Source organism: Pimephales promelas, chromosome 4, assembly GCF_988280905.1.
Source record: "Pimephales promelas chromosome 4, fPimPro1.hap1.1, whole genome shotgun sequence".
Taxonomy (NCBI): Eukaryota; Metazoa; Chordata; class Actinopteri; order Cypriniformes; family Leuciscidae; genus Pimephales; species Pimephales promelas.
Window position 1 is genome coordinate 10,171,589 of NC_142772.1, and position 21,238 is coordinate 10,192,826.

The following is a 21,238-nucleotide window of genomic DNA, read 5'->3' on the forward strand; positions in this document are numbered from 1 at the left end:
TTATTTGCTGTTATGAATGAAATAACATCAGTGCTTCATGCATGTTCTGATGAGTTTCTTTAAAGGGATAGTTGACTTTGAACTTAATTTTTGATATGTTTTAGCTTATAGTACCTCAGGGGCATCCAAGATGTAGGTGTATTTGTTTCCACAGTATTTTCAATTTTGATATTTTAAGGTCAAACCGTGGTTGTGTGTCAGTCATATAATGGAGGTAAATGGGGTCCACCTTAAAGAGCATGCACAGAGAAGTCCAAATTAAACATGATTTAATTGACTCGTAAATGTAAGTACACATTGATGGCTTAAGACACGAAACGAGCGTTTTGTGTGAGAAAACGAACAGTATTTATATAGTTTTTACCAAAATATATGGAAACAAAGACACCTACATCTTGGATGCCCTTGAGGTAAGCTATACATATCAAAAATTATTTTCAAAGTGAATATCCCTTTAACAGCAAAGAAACTCAGTTCACAGTTCGTTCCATTTACTTTAATGAACAATGGCACAAGGAGTCCGGCAGCCCAGTGTAGTTGCTCCATAATGAACGAAAATGTTTCCTCTATTTCATCGTGCAACTTTGATATATTTAATTTAATTAATTGAATATTAATCTTACAATTCATTTGAAGTTTTTTTTTGTGACCGTATTGTTCAGATAAAGGCTATAAATTTCACTATATTTTAATATTTAACAGTAGTCTACTATGTAAATTAACTAATATTAGTGGTCAAAATATAAATACAAAATCATGCTATGTGAAATCTACAAAGAATCGCCTCTTCTCTGAAATGATTTTAAATTTGTGTTGAGGAAGATATTCAATACAAACATTCAACTCTATTTTTATCCCCTTTCCGAGAAAGCAAAACAAAGAAAAAAAAAGACTAATAATGAGTTGTTCAGAATACATTTTTGTATTCCACTGTGCTGATTTTGCGATTTTTCACTGTTTGCTGTAAACACGCTATATATATATAGACAGTATATATATATATATATATATATATATATATAGACAGTATATATATATATATATACACACACACACACACACACACACACACAATTTTGGGTAAAATATGGACAACCCCAAACTTTGGGTTAAAAATGTCATTTAAAATGTTAAACCAATTACTGGGTTTGTCAATATTTTATCCAAAATGGTGTTGAAATAACCCAGCATTTTTTTAGCGTGCACACACACACACACACACACACACACACACACACACACATGTATACGTATGTGTGTGTGTGTGTGTGTGTGTGTGTGTGTGTGTGTGTGTGTGTGTGTGTGTGTGTGGAGGGAGAGAAAGGGGCAGTAAAAGGAATTCTGTTATAATTATAGTTTCATATAAAGACATTTATATTTACTCCTGGTAAAATAATAATAATAATTTTAAAAAAATCATACATTTAATGATAAAAATATAAGATTTGGCCCAAGCCCCAAAAACCTAAACTAAGCGTTTCATTTTCTTGCACTACTTAAAAAAGCCATTTATTGCTGTCTCTGAAAAACATCAAAGACATGATGAAGTTTTTGGCAGAATATGGGAAGTTTGATTTAGAGTGGTTCAGCATAAATCACGATGAAACAAACGCTCATTGGTGATGCTCCAGAGCAGTGTCTTCTTCGAAAATCTGGTGAGAAATATAATATTAAATGCATCTACCACAGTGAAGCAATGAGGAAGATGTGTCATCGTGTGAGGAGTGATTTTAGCTGCTGTATAAGCATCTTCACTGTGAAAAGCCCTTTAATGCTTATATAAGGAGTAAAGGAGAATATTGCAGAACGGTTTGCTTCCCACAATTAAAAGGTTGTTATAAAGAGGAATGCTCCTTCCCAAATACCAAAGACAACACAAGAAGTGGCTTGAGAACAAGTCCATTCAGAACAAGTATTCAAAGTTCAGGTTTGAACCCTATTTGGTCTCACTTTAAACTCAAACAAACTGGGAGACATACTCATGAACTTCAGTTAGTATGTCTTCAAACAGTTAATCAATGCTCATGAACTGTTTGCAGCCATCAACATTGAGTGGAACAACACTAACTCTTCTTCCTGAAAAAAAAAAACTGTCTATTTACCCACATGGCTTAAACATTTAAAGAAAATAAAGGGGAAAGCCCATGCTATCTACAGTATTACTTTATCTATGATTTTGTGATTTAAACGGTTAGAGACTACTAAAAAATACCCCTTTTTTAATTGTCCAATTACCCCAGGAGTAGGCCTATGTGTGTGACGCTGTACATGCAAAGCGCATGAATAAACAGCAGAGGGCACCATCCAATCTATCAAAGTGTTACTTTTACAGGTTCAAAACACCTTGATAATTGTTAAGTCTAATTTAAAATTAAACTCTTAATTTAGTTTAACATTAAACTTGTTTAATTAATACTAATACATATATATATATATATATATATATAAACAGCCAGTTCAGGAATTTCATGTGTTGGGAGACAGGAACGGACAAGCAAAAAAGCAAAAAGACCTGATCTGACGAAACTATAAGGTTTGTGGGGTGTTTCCAGTAGGTTATGGACCATTTCACAAGATGTAAACAACACTGGTCCAGAAACACTTCCTGTTTCAGTTTGTAACTGTTTTCTTTATTTCACATGTAAAGAAAACATCTTAAAGATGTTTGTTTAACGTTTTGATTCAGTTTTAAATGTTCTGTTGGTTGTATTTTATCCCAGCTTTTATGTAGTGTTAAAAAACTGAAACAGGAAGTGCTTCTGGACCAGTGTTGTTTACATCTTGTGAAATGGTCTTAAGGACGACTGGTGAACCAACATCAGGGTCATGGGTGCTTAGCCTAAAGCATGAGCGAATGCTTTAGCTCGTCTGGTCCAATTACGTAGACAGACCGTAGTTGAGATTGCTGAAAAACTTGATAGAAAGGTGTCAGAAGACACAGTGCTCGCATGATGACCCCTGTTCACTACTGTAAGCCCCTACAATGGGGACGTGAGCATCAGAACTGGACTTTGGATCAGTGGAAGATTGCCTGGTCTAATTAATCACGTTTTCTTTTAGATCAGGTGGACGGTCGTGTGTGTGCCGGTTATAGGGAAGAGATAGCAGCAAGATACACTATGGGAAGAAGGCAGGCCTGTGGAGGAGGCAATGATCTGCTTGAAAACCTTGAAATTGGTAAGGACGGGGACGCCAATAAATAAACATATTTTAAGTTTTGATAGAAATTATTGCTAGGGATATATCAGTCATTGAAAATTGGTAGGGACACGTCCCTAGCATCCCTACTAAATTCTACGCCCCTGGGTCTTGGCATTCATGTGGATGTTACTTTGACACATACTTTCTCATAAAGACTGTTGCAGACTCCTTCATAGCAGTAGGCTCTTTCAGCATAAAGCACCCAGACACACTGCAAAAAATGATTCAGGAATGGTTTGATGAACATGACAAAAAAGTTCAAGGTGTTGGCATTCAAATTCCCAAGGGCCAGTTGTTCAAAGGTAAGCTGATCGGATTTTGGTTATCGGATTGGATCAAATCTTGAAAATGGGTTGTTCAAAAGGGAAAAAAGGAATCTGAAATCAGATTAGATCAAGGAATCCAATCCTAGTTTTAATCTGGATCAAACCTTCAGTTTGTGTTGTTCAAAACTTGTCAGTGGGATTTGGATAACTTTGATACAAAAAAAAAAAAAAAAAACAGGATTGTCCTGATCCCAACAGGGGGTAGGCTTTCAAAGTGGATTTCAGGAAGAAAATGTAGTAAAACTTTAAAATTGGTCAAATAATACATTTGTATCATTTAGTGTATATACTTTTATTTATATTTTGTACTTAACTTGTATAACCATTGTAACAGTGATAAGAAGACATAGGCTAACAATTAAGCTATTCAGTATAGTAAAGTAAAAATAAAATAAAAATCATCTTGTGCCCATTTGAGTTTTGTCTCAAAATAAGAAACACTTACAGTGACCCCATGTTGGCTCTTCTACCTGTTTTTACATAGCTGGTAGCCCACATTGTGATATGTTGTCCCATTTAGAGCACTGGTAATCCGGTAAAACTGTGTATCTGGATCAGGGTGATCCAGTCCAATGTTGCTTTGAAAAACCGGCATAAAATTAAAACGGATTGCCTGATCCTGGATAGGAAAACAATGGACTCATTTTGATCCAGATTAAATGTTTTGAACAACTGGCCCCAAGGTGTCAATCCAATGTTAGAGGTGGTGGTCCAACAAATGCTTTTATTATCAGTGATATCTTCAACAAGGTGCTGGAAACATTCCCCAGATATTTTGGTTCAAATTAAAATGATATCATTACAGTTTCTGCAGATTTGTTGACTGCACATCTATGATGTGAATCCCCCTTTCCACCACGTCACGACTGTGGTGACCATTTGAACTAATTGCCATGTCCAAGAAACCAGTTTGACCAAAAATGACTATAGGAGGGATTACAGAAAATCACTTGAATGGTGTCTGAAATATAATTTATTTTGCATTTTTAAGTGGTTTTAATGGTTACCTATTATTATATACATTAAACATGACATAGCTGCTGTAAACAGTTTGATACTGGCAGCAAACATCCTTCTGAGTGAACAGTGTCTCTCAAGGTACATTTGATTTCACAAAACAAAACCCTTGTGAAAGATAAGGAAATGTGCAGAATGGATCATAATTCAACAGAAAGTTGCAGTTTGAACTTGAAAGTCGATAGCTCTATTTCAGTTTCCATTACACAATGTTATCAGACGATCTGACTTCTAAACAAAAAAAAACTGTTTTTAGAAGTCTTCTCATTTTGACACGTCAATTTGTGAATTTTCAATTGAACAAAAAGTAATTCATTATTGTAGCCTAAAAAGTGACCAGGGCCTAATTCAAACAGCTGCACTGATATTCTCATTCACTGCCAGCCCAGAAATAAAAGTCAGAGTCTATGGTTGGATCATTATTGCAGTGATTATTGTGTTACTAGCATGTTATATGTTTGGATACAGTTCTTCAAACCCCAACTGATGGAGTGTGTAGCTTTTTATATCCTAAAACAACTACGTAGGAAGAAGACACATCATGGCCGTTTTCCAGGATGTCAATGTCAAGATTCATCAGGCTCAACTTGTGAAAGAATGGTTGGGAGGGAGCATGAATAATCATTTTCACACATGAATTGGCACTTCTGAGTCCAGACCAGATTCAGTGAAAGTCCTTGGGATGTGCTGGAGGAGACTTTACAGAGTGCATTGTCAATACAAGATCTTGACCAAACACTGATGCACCCCTTGATGGAAATAAATGTTGTGATGTTATATGAAACATAATGATTCAATCATAGCATTTGCCTCATTTTTAGCATTTTTTTGGGCCGGGCAGTGTAAAATGTACATATAATTCTGAATAACCAAAAAGAGGACTAAATGTAATTATTTTAACTGAGCTTTATGAGGCATCAGGGCATCTATACAGATGTTTGAATTTGGCCTTCCACACTAAACAGAAACAACATAATTAATACATTTCTGTAACGTATATCTTAGCAGCTCCTTTAAGAAACTGTGAACATCTCACCACAGTAAAATTTTCAGAGGTATTTTGCAAGTACTTGAACAGAAGTTGCATGGTTTCATTGTCTGGCATTACAAACGTAGAAATTATAAAACAGATACAACACATAACCAACTGTCATTGGTTTTTATAATAATTCTCAATATAACATATTGCTTTCAAATGAGCAATATCTAAAAACAAAAATACTGTGTAGTCAAAATACAGCTTATTAAGGATTTCACATTTCGGGTCCACTAAATAAAAAAAAAAACAATACTCAGGTTTCCCCTTTAGTGCACTACATCATTTCCAATACAAGAGAATTTCTTTCAAAGTATTCTATATATTACTAAATGATTTGTAGGAACTGAGGTGTTAACAATGGTGTGGAAGCTTTCTTCATTTCATAATTACTGACTAGACCACAGTCTCAAACCCATTAATGATATTCTATGCAATATTATGCTCAGCTAAAGGCATTCACTTACAAGCAGCTCTGCGTATCAAATGCACATCATTTACAAATAGTAATTTTTTAAAACAATGCACTAAAAAAAGACAGTGGATAAGACCTCTGATTCTGTTTTGTGACAGGAATAGGCATGTTGGAGAAACAAACAATGTCTTCATTACACGAAACTATCTCCAAATCCACCTGAAAAGCATACAAATAATAGTTTGACCGCTTAGAGATACACTTCAGCAGTCGACAGCACCAAATAAATAACAATTAGTTCGCTTCACCATCTAAACATTCATCTCAAATGCAGATATAAGAGCGTGCATTTTCTGTAGCATTTCCTGTTTTGAAATATATATATTTCTTAAGTTCAAAAAAGTGATGGGAAAAATATGAGATGGGAGGAAAATTGTAATTTCAGTGCTTTTGCGTTCCCTTGCAAATTAAGCAATACGATACTTTTGCATTCCCCTTAGAAACGTTGGGTTAGCTCGCAAATTGTTCGTGTTCTCTTGCAAAATGAATGCTTTTCCCAGAGATCCCAGAGAAACTCTGCATTTGCTCACAAAAGCACACGTTTTTTTCTCCATCATCAGTTCCAGTTAAGTTATGTGAGCAAATACAAAGATTCTCATGGAAATGCCATGCATTCAAGTTTTGCGTTAAAAAAAAGGAGAAAAAAACGTATTTCAATGCTTTTGCGAGCATTGAAGTTACTCGGATGAATACAAAATTGAGTGTTTCCCAGAGAAACTTTGCGTTCGCTTGCAAAAGGATTGTGTTTCCCTGAGAAACTGTGCATTAGCTCGTATTTGAGTAAATCCAAAACTTCTTTAAGAGAACACAAAATCTTTGCGATGCAAATGCAAAGTTTCTTGTGGGAACGCAATGTATTTCCCACAAAAAACTAAACTTTTGAATTCAAATGTCTTGGTTTCCTCTAAAAATCCTTGCGTTTGCACGCAAAAGCATTGAAATACAGCATTTTCAATTCGTCATACAGACGCATAGTCTTTTGGAAAACTGATAAATATCGCCTAATATTTCTAAAACTGAAATATAAACTAAATACGACTGTGCTTAAAACCAAAACATCAGAATAATAGTCACAAAATCTATTTTCTTGTTGTCCTGAAATGTTTAGAATTTGTTCGCAAGATACCTGGAATTGATCAATGCAGGCAGTTTTTTGGATCAAGTGATGAAAAAACTTGGCAAAAGCACCAAAACGTTTGAAAAGGTTGCACAGAGATGCACTTAAATCTTAGTCAATACAGCCACATGTATCCAGAGCTATAGGACAGAGGGTCCACGACACCTGATGTCATGCCACTAAGCTGTGAGCACATGGAATGAATACATAAACTGTTCCTCAACCTCTTTTCAACCCAACTATTGGCAGCAAAGGCTGGTGTGACTGACTTAACGTCTCCACTGCTACAGTGATGGCTTGACCCGTTGTGTAATCACAGTTTCTACAGATTAAGCGGGTTACGGAAGGTCGGATGGGTTTAGCTAATTATATTCTTTGTCTAAACAAGTGTCTTTGTATTGCTGGCAGCAATGTAACAGATTCACACTGACAAAGACAAAGCAACCAAAGTCACTGATGTCCAATGAGAGTTGGAGATTTAGGGCGACATGACCGTTGTGAAAAATTGCATTCGTTTTTCAAAACTTTATGTAAGAGCAGCGATTCAATGCACCGACTACCAGTAGAGTGCTGCAGGGACGTCATATTTTTTAAGGACAAACCTAGAAGTTGCCATCACCCTGGTTCCCTTGACAAAAACCCAATAGGATTTTTCCATTGGATTAATGGAGAAAATAAACTCTGTGACCAACAAACGTTATGAACACAATTTGTATGAACTTACAAGCCTAAATAAATCCAATCACCAGAAATAAAAAGCTAAACGTAGGCATATAAGCAAAAAACGACATGGTGAAGACTTCAAAAATTACCATCACTTAGCTTCTGCACTGTAAAAAAATATTGATGGTTTAACTTAAAAAAGTAAGTAACCTGGTTGCCTTCAAATTTTAAGTACATTGAACTGTAAAAAGTGAGTCAATACAATGAAGGAGATTAATTTAACCATCAGAAACTCAAAATTATATGTTATCGGAACTAAATAAATTATTTAAGTTGATTTGACAAAAGAAAAAATTTTGTGATTACTACACTGTAAAAAAATATTGTTGGTTTAACTTAAAAAAGTAAGTAACCTGGGTTACCTTAAAATTTTAAGTTGATTGAACTGGAAAAAGTGAGTTAATACAATGAAGTAGATTCATTTAACCATCAGAAACTCAAAATAATAAGTTATCTCAACTAAATAAATTATTATAAAGTTGATTTGACAAAAGAAAATATGTTGTGATAACAAATCTTGAAAATATTTTTTTACAGTGAAACATTCCTTGATTATACACACGAGGCTGATAAAACGGCTAGTGAATTTAATTGTTCAGTTTGTTGATGTTTAGTGTTTCTGACAACTTCTGTAGTGCCATTTAGCCACTTGTTAGCAATCGCCTTTTTCAAGACAAGTAAAATCACGAGGGAAAAACATGAAAGTATCTTGAGTTAACCACAGACCTTTTCAGGTGTTTAAGCAAAAACCCAATGGACTTTGGGGACAATAGAACAGGAAGTGCTAAAATGCTAACTCAGTTTTGGCCTACAAAAATATGTCATCCCTGCAGCACTGATGCTGAAATACTACTAGCAACCAACAGTTAACTTGTTGCCCCTGAACAATTGAATCGCTGTCAGTGTGAATGCACCTTCAGACATGAGTTATTGCAGTCTGAACAGTAAATTGAAACATTCCTATCTATCAGAGGCAGGAATCACCTGTGCTGGTTACTGGGTCTGTACTATGAGTTGCGTTCTCTAAAACATGAATGCAAAATATCATGCAAAATACCTTAGTTACAACCGAACCGAGTGGTCATTACCGTTGGATTATAATCAGCAAGTCTGTAAACTTACTGTGATTCTGTATTGCTTGTATCAGAGTTTCACAAATCCGTGAGCCAGACGAAAAGTTCTGAGTCTATACGCTGAGGTCTGAGGGAATACCATAGCGGTTAACCCCTAAAGCATGGCGATGCTTTCTGGTGTACAGTTGAGGTGTGTGGAAGTGCTGCTGCCACCGGGTGACTTGAGACTGCGGGCGCCACATCCCATTGCAACACCCTTCCCGATACCCCCCATGATGACCGCTGACCCCTGATGGTGATGTTCACTGCGTTTCATTAAGGCTGCCATTATGGTGTCACTGTTGACGGTGCCAAACTCATAGGTGAAGGTGCCGTAGTACACCAGGACCAGCACCGTGAAGACCCATTCACAGATCGCGGCGGCGTGCTGCAAAACAAAACTCTCATGGACGAAGAAGATGCCACCTTGAATGGGAAGTATGATGTTAAGGAATGAAACCTTCAGCATTAAAAATATGGTTATAAAACAAAGATCTGACTAAAAATTAAAAAAAAAAATACTTTAGAGTTCGATTTCTATTAAAGGGGTGAAATAATGCCCTCATGAATCTCTGAATGTCCCCAGAGTGTGTATGTGAAGTTTTAGCTCAAAATACCCCAAAGATCATTATTAAATAGCATGTTAAAGTTGTCACTTTTTGAGGGTGAGCAAAAAAACAGACCGTTTTTGTGTCTGTCCCTTTAAATGCAAATGAGCTGCTGCTCCCAGCACAGGGGGCGGAGCTACAACAGCTGGTTCTTATCAGCTTTGATGACTTCACTCAGACATTTGTTTCAAAAATTTCAAAAACGTTTAGCCTTTTATGTTCAAACCAATGTCAAAAAGATGGAGAGACTCAAGAGTTGATGAATTTATGTGATTTAGTGTTTTCTTCTAGTCATTGATTAGCATATTCCGTCCTGGCCTTTATAATTTATTGTTGTGATGTTGTTCATTGAGTCTCTAATTTCTAAAATTCTCCACGTGAAACTGCGGTCTTCCAACCTTTTACTATCGATTGATTTAATTAATATGCGCGAGAGAGAACAAGACAGCCCTCGTGTTGTTTGAAGACGTGAGAGTTAGGGATGTCAACGATCGATTAATTGTCGATAATACATTTACTTGATAAAACTTATCGATCATCGATTAAGCATGCCCGTGCGTGTGCATGCGCGCGTGCTGCTCAACCGCGAAACATGTAAGCGAGTGCGCCGGAGTTATGTTTGGGACTATTTTACACCTTTATCATGACAAGAAGTTGCCGTGTGCATTCGCAGCCTTCTGTTTTGTGCAAATGTAAGTTGTAATAGGGGATTATCACGCTGATACGCCGTACTTCCGGATTCAGTGATCTTTGTGCACTGCCACTTCCGTTGAATCACCGTTCTCGCTGGCGAACTGATGAAGGACTACACTAAGTTTATTTATATGTCATCCTTGGTAAATTCGTCTGATTCACTAAAGTGCCAGCTGCAAACAAACATGCTACCTTGTTTTATTTTAAAGTTTTAATCCAGTTCTTCCTTATACTCAATTCAGTCGGGAATCCATGAAAACTTAAGTAGGGTTGGCGTTGTTGGTTAGATTTTCAAAGTGGAACAGAGCAGTGACATAAATAGCATTCGTCTCAGGCATTGTTGAACTGCGTCGGAAGTGGACATGCACAAAGTTGACAAATCCCGCCCATGAAACCCGGAAGCGTGATACTCCCCTATAGTTTATTTTGTGTAATGCCTATGGCCTATCTATGTCTGCTTTATCTCATATTGGATGTATTTGGTTAAGAATTGACGCTAATAAAGCATGATTATCTTTAGCGTGCGCTGCTCAAATGGCGATGCACGACTAATAATGACTCTTGGGACTGTCATATTACATAACATTATAAAGAAAACAATATTGTTATAAAACATTGTGAATTATTTGGGTTGAGTTGCCGTGTCGCGTTGTTCCAGGAAGAGCGCGTCCACAACATGAGTCATTCTGAATGGCCCGTAATTAGTTCAAGTTCACTTGTGCATTCACGTCATTTTGTGCAGATATAAACTGTAATATTATGTTTATTTTGTATATATCTGATCAATCTCAATCTTTAAAAGTTTCTTTGAGTTAAATAATGCGCTAGCAAAGTGTTCAATGCGTACAGCGCGCGCCACTCAAGCAGAATGCACGACTAATAATTACGATGATTAACGTTAATTTGGGACTGTCATATTACATAACATGAGAACACTATTTTATTAATTCGTTGTAAAATCATTGGGTTTAGTTGCCGTTTCCAGTGCGTTGTTCCAGGAAGAGCACGTCCACAACAGTCACATTCTCAAAAAAACATTCGCATTAAATTGTTGAGGAACATAGCGTTTTGAGCAGCATTTGCAGACCCTGTTCTGTTGTTGGCCATATGCCACTGCAGCGATGCATATTGCAGTATTAAGGCTAACGAATAATCGTTTAATTGATCGTTAATTTCAACAACGATCGATCATGGGAATTTGTGAAAATTGACATCCCTAGTGAGAGTGCGCGCGCGCTCCTCGCTCTCTCTCTCTCTCTCTGCTTGTTATGCATCTTGTCAATCGCAGCATCACTCACCGATCAAAATAGGCTTTGGCGGCCGCCAAAAAGCGGACGATCTGACGGTTTTAGAAGATTAACTACCCGAAACTAAAAAACAGACCTGGCCTCTATTTAAGGCCGGCTTTTATTTACCCAAACCTGCAGCCACACCAGGCATGTAAAAGAGACAGGCATCTCTTTGGGCATCTATTTGGGACGCTATTATTTGAAGTTTTACGGTAAAAATCACGTTTCCGGGGGCAAGGCTTACGTAAATTTTAGGGGTCGTGATGTCACTACTAGCCGTTTGTTGTAGACCTTAAAAAGCAATCTCTTTAAAAGAGAATATCTCCCTTTGCTTTGAACTTTGTGCGTTGTAACTTTGCAGGTGTTGTTTATGCTCAAACAGCAACATTACACACTAACTAAAGTTCAACCATCAACCACCCCTTTAAGGAAAAACACTGCTCTGAGTCATGTAAATTGTATAACAGTGATATTACTGTTCATTACAGATTGAAACAAGTGTTTTACTAGAAGGCTAGGCCAGCTTTGTTAATTGTAATGCAAGCATTCATCGTTTTGCCCTGTTAGGCCTGGTTTCACAGACAGGGTTTAGATTAAGTCTGTAATGTTCATGTGCTTTGAGACATGAGGTTATACCATCTTTTGTCACATGACGCTTTGCAGACTCTGCTATGAGTTTACTCGTTTGGGTAACACTTTATTTTGATAGTCCACTTTAGACATTCTACTAACTATAAGTAACTTTGCAGCTACATCTCAACTAACTCTAATTAGAGGATTAGTAGACTATCTGCTTAATATTTGTAAACACTTTATTTTGTTGGTCCCCCAACAGACTTGGCAACTACAAGTCAACTTATTCTACTAACCTGAACCTTAACATCTAAAACAGTCTACTGACTGTCTACTATAGTCTACTTAATACTCTAATGAGAGTAAGATGACATTAAGTTGAAAAGTTACTTATGGCGCTTTTCCACTACACAGTACCGGCTCGGCTCGATTTGTTTGGTTTTCCACCGTGTAAAAGTTGTACCCGTTCCTGCTTTCGGGTACTTTTTTTTGTTCCACCTCCGACGAGGTTCAGAGCGAGTTAAAGGCGAGCTGAGGCGATACTAAAATGCGATACTAACCCCGCTATTTTTAAATAGTTTGCCCAGAGATAGTTACTAAACTAACTAATATTATTATGGCAACTCAGAAGAATACGCAGTGGTCAAATGAGGAGGTGCAGACTTTCCTTTGTTTGATGGCCAAAGAGAGGATCCGGACAACGAGGAATGAAAAGCGTCGCTATGACGACCGGGTACTATTTGTGGCGGACGGAACGGAACGAAACGGAACGAAAAGTGAGCTGAGTCGAGCTGAGCCGATTCAAGCTGGTACTGGTAATGGAAAAGCGCCATTATAGTCAGTAGAATGTCTAAAGTGGACAATCGAAGTGTAACCCTCGTTTGTGTTTTGAAGGAGGTGTGGCTTTAGAGAAGGGAGTGGTTGTGAAGATTGGTTGAGATCTCATGATTTCAAAGCATCTTTTTGCTAGCATCTCCGATATTGCCTATCCTACCCATTGATAGCAGCATTATAACTTTTGGATTGTTTACATTTCTCAATGATTACTCAATGTTCTTTACATACATGAAACTGGCAAAGCATTGTTATTGTCTTTGTCTAATGGTTTTCTTTTTATTCTTTGATCTTTATTATTATTTAAGACACTGAAAAACACTTCAAAAACTTCAAGCATTTTCTTTGTTGTATATTTTTTTTCTTTATTACGGATTGTTTCCTGATACTTTACGCATGCTTATTTTGTCTGTTTATTTCAGTCCGTTTACTTAAATATTTATTTGAAAAACTATTTAACTAGTCTATTAATTTAAACATTAATGTTACTTAAAAAAAAAAAGAAAAAAAAATCAAAATTGGTATTGCAACCCGTGAAATTTCAGCAGCATTGGACTACTGAAATATTTGTGAAAATATTGTGAAAACTCTACTAATACATGTATTTACTGGACATTGTATTGTTTATCATTCATTGAAAAGCAATTAACCATTGTGTTTAAGTCTGTTTGCTTAATGTTCAAATGTACTCATCCAAATTTCAGTTTCATGTATCAGATCATGACTTATGAACACCTGGTAAGGATACTAAGGATAAGCGACACCAAAGCTCCAGCTGAAAGCGCCACACGCACATGAGCCATCCAGTAGTCCAGCGCTGTCTCTGCTATACGGTACGTCAGAACGCACTGCAGACACACAAACAACAAGCCGGCAGGGAAAGCTACACCGGCTCCCACATAATGAAGAGTCTTGGCATGATCAACCTGAGAAAAAAAAAAAAAAAAAGAAAACAGATGGAGAGGGTGAGACTATGAGAAGAAGTTTATTTAGATTTATATGTTATGGGCTGAAGTTGTGAGTCTATTATCATAATGTTCACCTGAAAGTTCCCAACCATGACCAAACCCAGGGCATTAATGCAGCCGGACACCAAAGAACTTGTGTTGGTCCAGCAATGATGACTGTGTTCAATCACTTGAGCATAACGCAGCATGCACACCATAACCACTGCAGGGACACATTACAAAATGATCATAATAATCCATTGTCTTAGACAGAGGTGTATTTCTCAGACAAATTGAAGTAATATTGACCCCAAAAAAAACGAATAAAAAAAAACACACATTTAAATATGAAATGCCATATCTTTTTTATACTTAAGACTTGAAAAAGGTTACATTTCTTAAGTGAAATTATGGTAACTAAACAGATTGGATAGCCTTCTAAATTAGATGTTTCTGCAATACAGGCCCAGATTAGGAAATCAACAAAATTTCGGATTTAAAAGTACGTTTATTTCGTTTAATTATTTTCATACTGTAATTCTTACCCATAATGGCCCCAACATTGCCTATCAAACTGAAGAGACAGCTCTCTGGTGGATAGCAACCACATTTACTGTCAAAAGAGCAGAAAACCACATATTTGACAACCGTTGCATGACAAGGTGGTACAAAACAATACTACTAAGGAGCTATCTCGAAAATGTGGTAATTTTGTGGTATTCCAGATAAATTCAAAGTAATTTTTTACCTAATGAGGGGGATGTCTTGAAGAGTGCAGCAGGACTTTGGGAAGCCCCTCTTAGCTGTTTCCTCTGTACATGTCAAATTGTATGTCCTATTATACAAAGAACCATGCATAAAAGTTAACAAAAGTATGTGGTGTTTTCATTTTTATGCAATAGTTTGCTAACCGAAACAGTTTGCATATGTGTGTGGTGTTTTTTATTTATTTATTTATTTAATTCTGAGTTTCATATTTGATACATCAGGCTTAAATGACTCATATAATATGATATAAAATATGGAGCTCATATTCATGGTGGAAAAAAAGCACCTTGAACTGAGCAGAAAATGACATTTATTTGTCTAGAAAGTAACATTAAATTCTGATGGCTTGTTAATAAGATCTATATAGCAGTATATTATCAGTTGTCACTTTACAGTATTTCTCCCAATAATGTCATAGTAAGATAAATCAAATAACGGACATATAATTTTTGATACTCGCTGATTTAAAAAAAAATGCATGTAAAATGATGTAAACATATGTTTCTTTACAGCAGTAAGTGTTTAAATTGAAAAAAATACTAATAATATAAAATGTATTCTCACGTTTTAATTTTACGTCAAAATCAGTAAAGATTTGACAGCAAAAAGAGGTGTACCACAACCTTAAGGAAGACGTTTTATTTAGCTACAATTACTTGCTAATTAATTAATGCTTTTCAATTACTTGAAAAATATAAGCTATCACTCAAATGACAGAAGGCATGTAGTAGATTGTGCATATACATTGATAAATTCTATATAGATACAGAAGGCTTTATAGAGTTAACGTACCAGTTCTCAACAGGACAGACATGGTGGTTCATTACTGCCATGGCGTAACTAGAAAACATAATATTTGAATGATTATTTGCAATAAGTACATGACTTGTCTGAATGTATAGTATATTAGCTAAATAAATAAACAGTAGAAATTTTATGTAATTCTCCTTCACTTAAACACTCACACAATCCATATCCCTGTGATGGAGAAGGCAGACAGGCTGACAGGCAGAACAATCCAGGCAGTCATTGGTCAGTCTGTGAGACGCCTGAGACCCCCGCATGAGGGTGTGCAGGACGGGGCTTATGGAGAGACGGTGTGAGACACCAGCAAGTGAAGCCATGCAGTGTGGGGGTGTGTGGACCAGCGGGGGCAACGTGATGCTCCTTCAACTACATCTGGAGGCTTGCAGATTGCCAACAACCATCAATATCTAGTTTAAAAACACAATACACTGATAAAAGATGTTCACAAAGATTATACGACACACCGCTGCTATATTACTGAAATACAGTTATCAATGTAGAGACAATTTAATTGAGACAGTCTTCGTAGGTCATTTCATGTCAAATTTCGGAAACTTTCCTGGCTCAAATTTGATTTCATTCTTATTTTTTTCCGAAGAAAGACAAACATAAGTGGGTGATTCTCACGAAACCATTAAAACACCACAGCACTAATGATTTTAAATATTAAACATGTTATTTAGTAATATAAAAAGCATCACAATAAAGACAATACTGATCTTTACCTTGCACATTGTGTAATTTCAACATGGGAATTATTTTATTTTCTATTTTACTGTATTTTCTGTGAAAATTCTCATTACCGTAATGCATCCAACTTAAGTGAATGTATGTTATGTTGTAATTTAAACAAATTTAAAAAGAAAAAAAAATCAGAAAAAAGGATGTTCTACTAGATTATTTCAGATGGCAGAAAAAATAATTTACTGAATATTCATGTATAATAATAATGTAAAAAAGTAGGAAAACGATGTGTCCATGACTGCGGTTCTCATCCTCCGCAACATTTTTTTGAGGACTGTTATAACGCACATTCAGAATTTAAATAAAGTTTTAATTTTAAATAAAGAAGCACATGGGCCAGTTCCTTCAAGATGGCTACTAGATAAGAAGATCTCTTTATATTTCTCCAATAAATGTAAAATATTCACTTGTCAGAATGTGTACACGACATTTTGATTATCATTACCGAAACAAGTAGATTTCTACATTTAGAAAATTGTTAGATTTACAATTTTTTTTTATAAAGATAAAGCCAAAATATTAAATGTAATTAATGTATATTTACATGGTAATCCACTATTTTGTACAGGAAGTCAAAATGGCAATTTTTACATGAGATTTGGAGCCAAATTACAAGGGGTAAAAATGACTTTTGATGACAGAAAGATGACAGCATCAGTAGTTTTTTACACAGACATTGGTAGGTCTATTAGTAAAATATGTTTACTTCATATTTTGCTGTATGATATGCCAACAGTGTATCTGCATATCTCCGGTATTGAGCCATAGACTCTTCCATATATACTTTTCCAGTACCAGCTCGACTAGACTCGCCTCAGCTCGCTTCATTACGCCACAAATAGTACCCGGTAGTCATAGCAACGCCTTTCGTTTCTTGCAGCCCTATCAAGGTCTCGCTGGATACTCTCTTCAGCAACCAAACAAAGGAAAGTCTGCACCACCTCGACCTAGTTTGACCACGGCGTATTCTTCCGAGTTGCTATAATTTTAGTAGTAAATTTAGTAAATATCTCTGGCAAAACTATTTAAAAAATGGTGGGGTTATTCTGGATACTCCATCTGGCGCATGCAACAATGACACATTGAATGGTGTTGATTCTCTCTGACCAAACAGCAGTCGGAATTGTTTTCACGTCAAATTTTAGTATCGCCTGAGCTCGCTCAGAACCTCGCCAGAGGTGATACAAAAAAAGTACCCGAAAGCAGGTACAGGTACAACTTGTACACAGTGGAAAACCAAACAGAGTCGAGTTGAGCTGGTACTGTGTAGTGGAAATGCGCCACTAAGGCCGTGTGTCCACCAAACCGATTTTCCATGCGCGTATGTTTTCAATTGTTTTCAATGAGAGCGCCGTGTTTTTTTAAATGCCATAAGCGTAACGAGGTGCTGAGCGTTTTTCATCACCCACAACATAAAGCACGAAGACACTTGCACGCATTTCAGACGTGACACTCGACAATGGAAAAGCAAAGAAAACACGGTCGGAAGAGTCTAAGAAAAGGAAAAGAGAACGAGCCTCTCTGCTCAACACGTAAATAAACCCGTAAAGTTTTGTTTGAGTTCTTTAATGGTCTAAGCGTGTCAGAGGTTACAGGTTCTACGTTTTTTCTCTCTCATCAAAACTGAATACTTATGTTCATTAGTGGTTACAGTCTATATCAAGCAGGGACACGTTTATATATTTTGTGATTTCATTTTGAGTCAATAGAGAGTCTCCACAACTGCGATAGATTGAAGAGTGCGTCCGAGTGAAGACTGTGCACGCACCGCCACAAGAGACACTATCCATGACACTGATAGCAGCGGACACAAGTGCTCAGCTTGAGTTCAAAAACACATTTTAGCACTAGATCTCTTATTTAATGCAAAAAATGCACACTATGCAAGATTTGTACCTTAATATAACAGCTTCAAATGGGTATCAGGCTGTAAGTACAGAGACCAGTCAATGGCAGAGACGCTCTGCGTGAGTTGTATAGATCTTATGTAGTCCCGCCCCTTTTCAGCATTGCGCTCGTTGTCTTTTGACTTCCGGTCTGTATTTTCACAGCGATCTTGCATAGGTATGAATGACCTGCTCGTAAAAAAATTTCCCGGTTGACATTTGTTAAGACATCTGCTTTACAATGCTTTTGATAAACTTTACAATGCTCATGATAACTTTTGTTAACTCTACAATAAGTAAATCCACTTCACCAGCTAATTACTCCTCGACAGCGATGCCATAGAAAACCACAAAAACGGAAGTTCAAACAAAGACAATATTCTAAAGATGACAGCGCACACGTTTCTCTGGTGAATAAGGTCTATACGACAGTAACATTAAATACAAGTACTCCACAGTGACTCTGGGGGTCACTGTTTGACAAAAACGGAATTGCATGCATAGTGTGCCTTTAAGTAAACAGATTTAACTATTGAGAATGAGGAGTTGACGTCATTTTACAGAGCCCCTCCCCTCTCCGCCATGTTGGTAGGATTCCCACGGCAAAACAGTATTGTTTACATGTGTTTTTAGCTCGGTAGTAGAAAAGTTTCTCGCAATACCGCACTGTTTTACCATGTCTGGAAGTAACTGCTGCGTTAAGAACTCCTCCAGTGACTCACACGATACATTTGGAAAACATAGGAACAATGGAATACAGTTTCTGGGGTTACCGAAATGGACACAGCAGGGAGAGTCTGACCTGACGAGGAGACGCCGGATTGCTGGGTTTGCTGATGCCTTTAGTATACGATTTTCACTATTTGCTGTGCCTTAACGAACATATGCAAAAGTGTTGTTTGAGTGTCTTGTTCATTACTTTTTTATTTCATTGAAATAAATGTTTAAAACAACTTGATATGGCTTAACAATATTTATTGAGAACTGAAATATATAGGCTATTTGGACAACATTAGTTTCATGGACAACATAAGTAATAATAATAAAATAATAATACTGTTATTAGTGCAAAAGAACAAATATATTGATGCTGCTTCTCCAAATACAGCTGTTTTGCACTTTGTGTGAGTTTGTTCCTGTAAGGTCCCTTTTCTTTCGCCTTATCTTTTAGCATTGCTTTACTTTCTTCCTTTTTTTCTCGTATTCTTATCCGTCTCTGTCCTGCCAAAATAATAAATGCGCGAAAATTTAAGAGCTCTGGAATGTTTAGTCGCGTCTATGGGTTCTAAAGGCGTTGCCCCTGGTAACCGATAGCGTATTCTACCATCATGGCCGACCGGCTCAGACCCCGCCCAAATCGGCACGTGACTCCTCATTCTCTCCAGCCAACTTTCTTAAGTAATTTTTCCCATCTGTAAATTGACACCAAATCTCATGAAAAACTGTCATTTGACCCCCTTCTACAAAACAGTGAATTACTCAATAAATATACATTCATGAAAAGTAATTTTTAGGATTTCTTCTCCATTTATGTATTTCTTTCACCAGAACAAAATATTATTGAAATATTATTATTATTATTTTTTGCCAGGGATCTCTGGGTGAGTTGACACAGAATTGTCATATTCTAATGTAATCTAAATTACAAACAAGCCACCGTGATGACACTCAGCATGTTTACAATAATAGTTATGAAATAAAAATGTATGACTAATTAATATTGAAAATATTATTTCGCCGAGGATTTAATTCTCTTGAAGTACAATGTAAATCCCACATAAACCTTTTCTTTAAATGCGTGGAGTATAAGCAAAAACTTCGCAGTTGTATTAACAAATTATAAAACTGTTATTATCATTGTGGGTTGAGCTCTTATTTAAATTATACAGACTTCATATGCTTAAATATGGTTATGGCACGTCCACCAAAGACGTCAGGTAGGGTAGGTTTGTAATCGGTTAATCTAAGATGAAAGATCCTTTAAAGCACAAGTCACAGCCGTACTAATAGTGTCCCCTTCAGTCCAAATCAATCTCAATGTCACATCAGCAAATACAGTACGACAAAACTAACCAGATAAATGTTTACAATTATAACTACGGTATACGGACTAATAGCGAAAGAACAGTAAATAATAACTAAACAACAATTTTTAATGATAAAACTCAATATCGTGTAGCTTGCAAGCTATCCAGCAGCAGATGCTATTGCAAGTAAACAACTTAATAAAACGGCTAAGTTCTCAATCTCTACGTATTTGTGTAACTACAAACGCAGCATATGTGTTCGTACAGCATTTGAACTACCATATATTAGTGTGTCATTGAGATATTATGTTTTGAGACGTAAAAGCATGATCTTACCGCAGGCCCCGCGGCTCCTGACCGGATGCTGCCTTTGCAGTCTGAGTCTTCATCAACAGAGGGCGCCCTTCCCTTTGCTCCTCCACAGATGGTATTTCTATGGGGTTAAATCCTGGTCAAATATGATACATTGAGTATGTTGTTCTTGGCAATAATTTACAAAACATGCCATGATGCCATGATACTTGTTCTAGATACTCGTTCTAGAAAAAAACTTCATGTTATTTTTCCTCATTCATTATGTCCCATAAGGAAAAGGGGACATAAGGGGACATTATGTCACACAAGGAAAACAATGTATTCCTTATGGGAATGATTCAAACTTCATGGTTCCACTGAATCATTAAATTACTTATTATTCAAAAGAGCGATACTTCTAACATCATTAGCAAGAGATAATAGTGATAACACTCACTTTCTGAAAAATAATTTGCCACAAGTTTGAACACTGAATTGTCGCCAGAAGCTAACAAAATATGTGGTACCTAATTAAAACTATAAGGGCTATAATTTGCATTAATTTCCTTATTCTTGCCCATATTTATCCTAGTCGTTGTATACTGATTGTATTTATATGCAAAACTCACATCATTCACATTACAAGAGGGCCTCGTCAGAATATTATTAATTTCGCCACTGCGTCTATTTGTCATGCCACAATTATTATTTAAGTTTATTTAGATAGGGACAGATACAAATAACATAGACAAACATTGACA

The 21,238-nt window shown here is 36.5% G+C and overlaps 1 protein-coding gene across 1 annotated transcript; it reads right to left on the reverse strand.

Moving 5' to 3' along the window:
• Positions 1-4,482: 4,482 nt before the first annotated feature.
• On the reverse strand, positions 4,483-20,571 carry tmem150ab (transmembrane protein 150Ab). Its single transcript, XM_039662384.2, has 8 exons — positions 20,520-20,571; positions 15,685-15,933; positions 15,512-15,559; positions 14,700-14,786; positions 14,497-14,564; positions 14,047-14,174; positions 13,753-13,930; positions 4,483-9,433 (listed from the first exon to the last, which is right to left on the reverse strand). The coding sequence occupies exons 2-8, from the start codon at positions 15,747-15,749 to the stop codon at positions 9,123-9,125; spliced, it is 885 nt and encodes a 294-aa protein (XP_039518318.1). The 5' UTR covers positions 15,750-15,933; positions 20,520-20,571; the 3' UTR covers positions 4,483-9,122.
• Between the last annotated feature and the right edge of the window lie 667 nt (positions 20,572-21,238).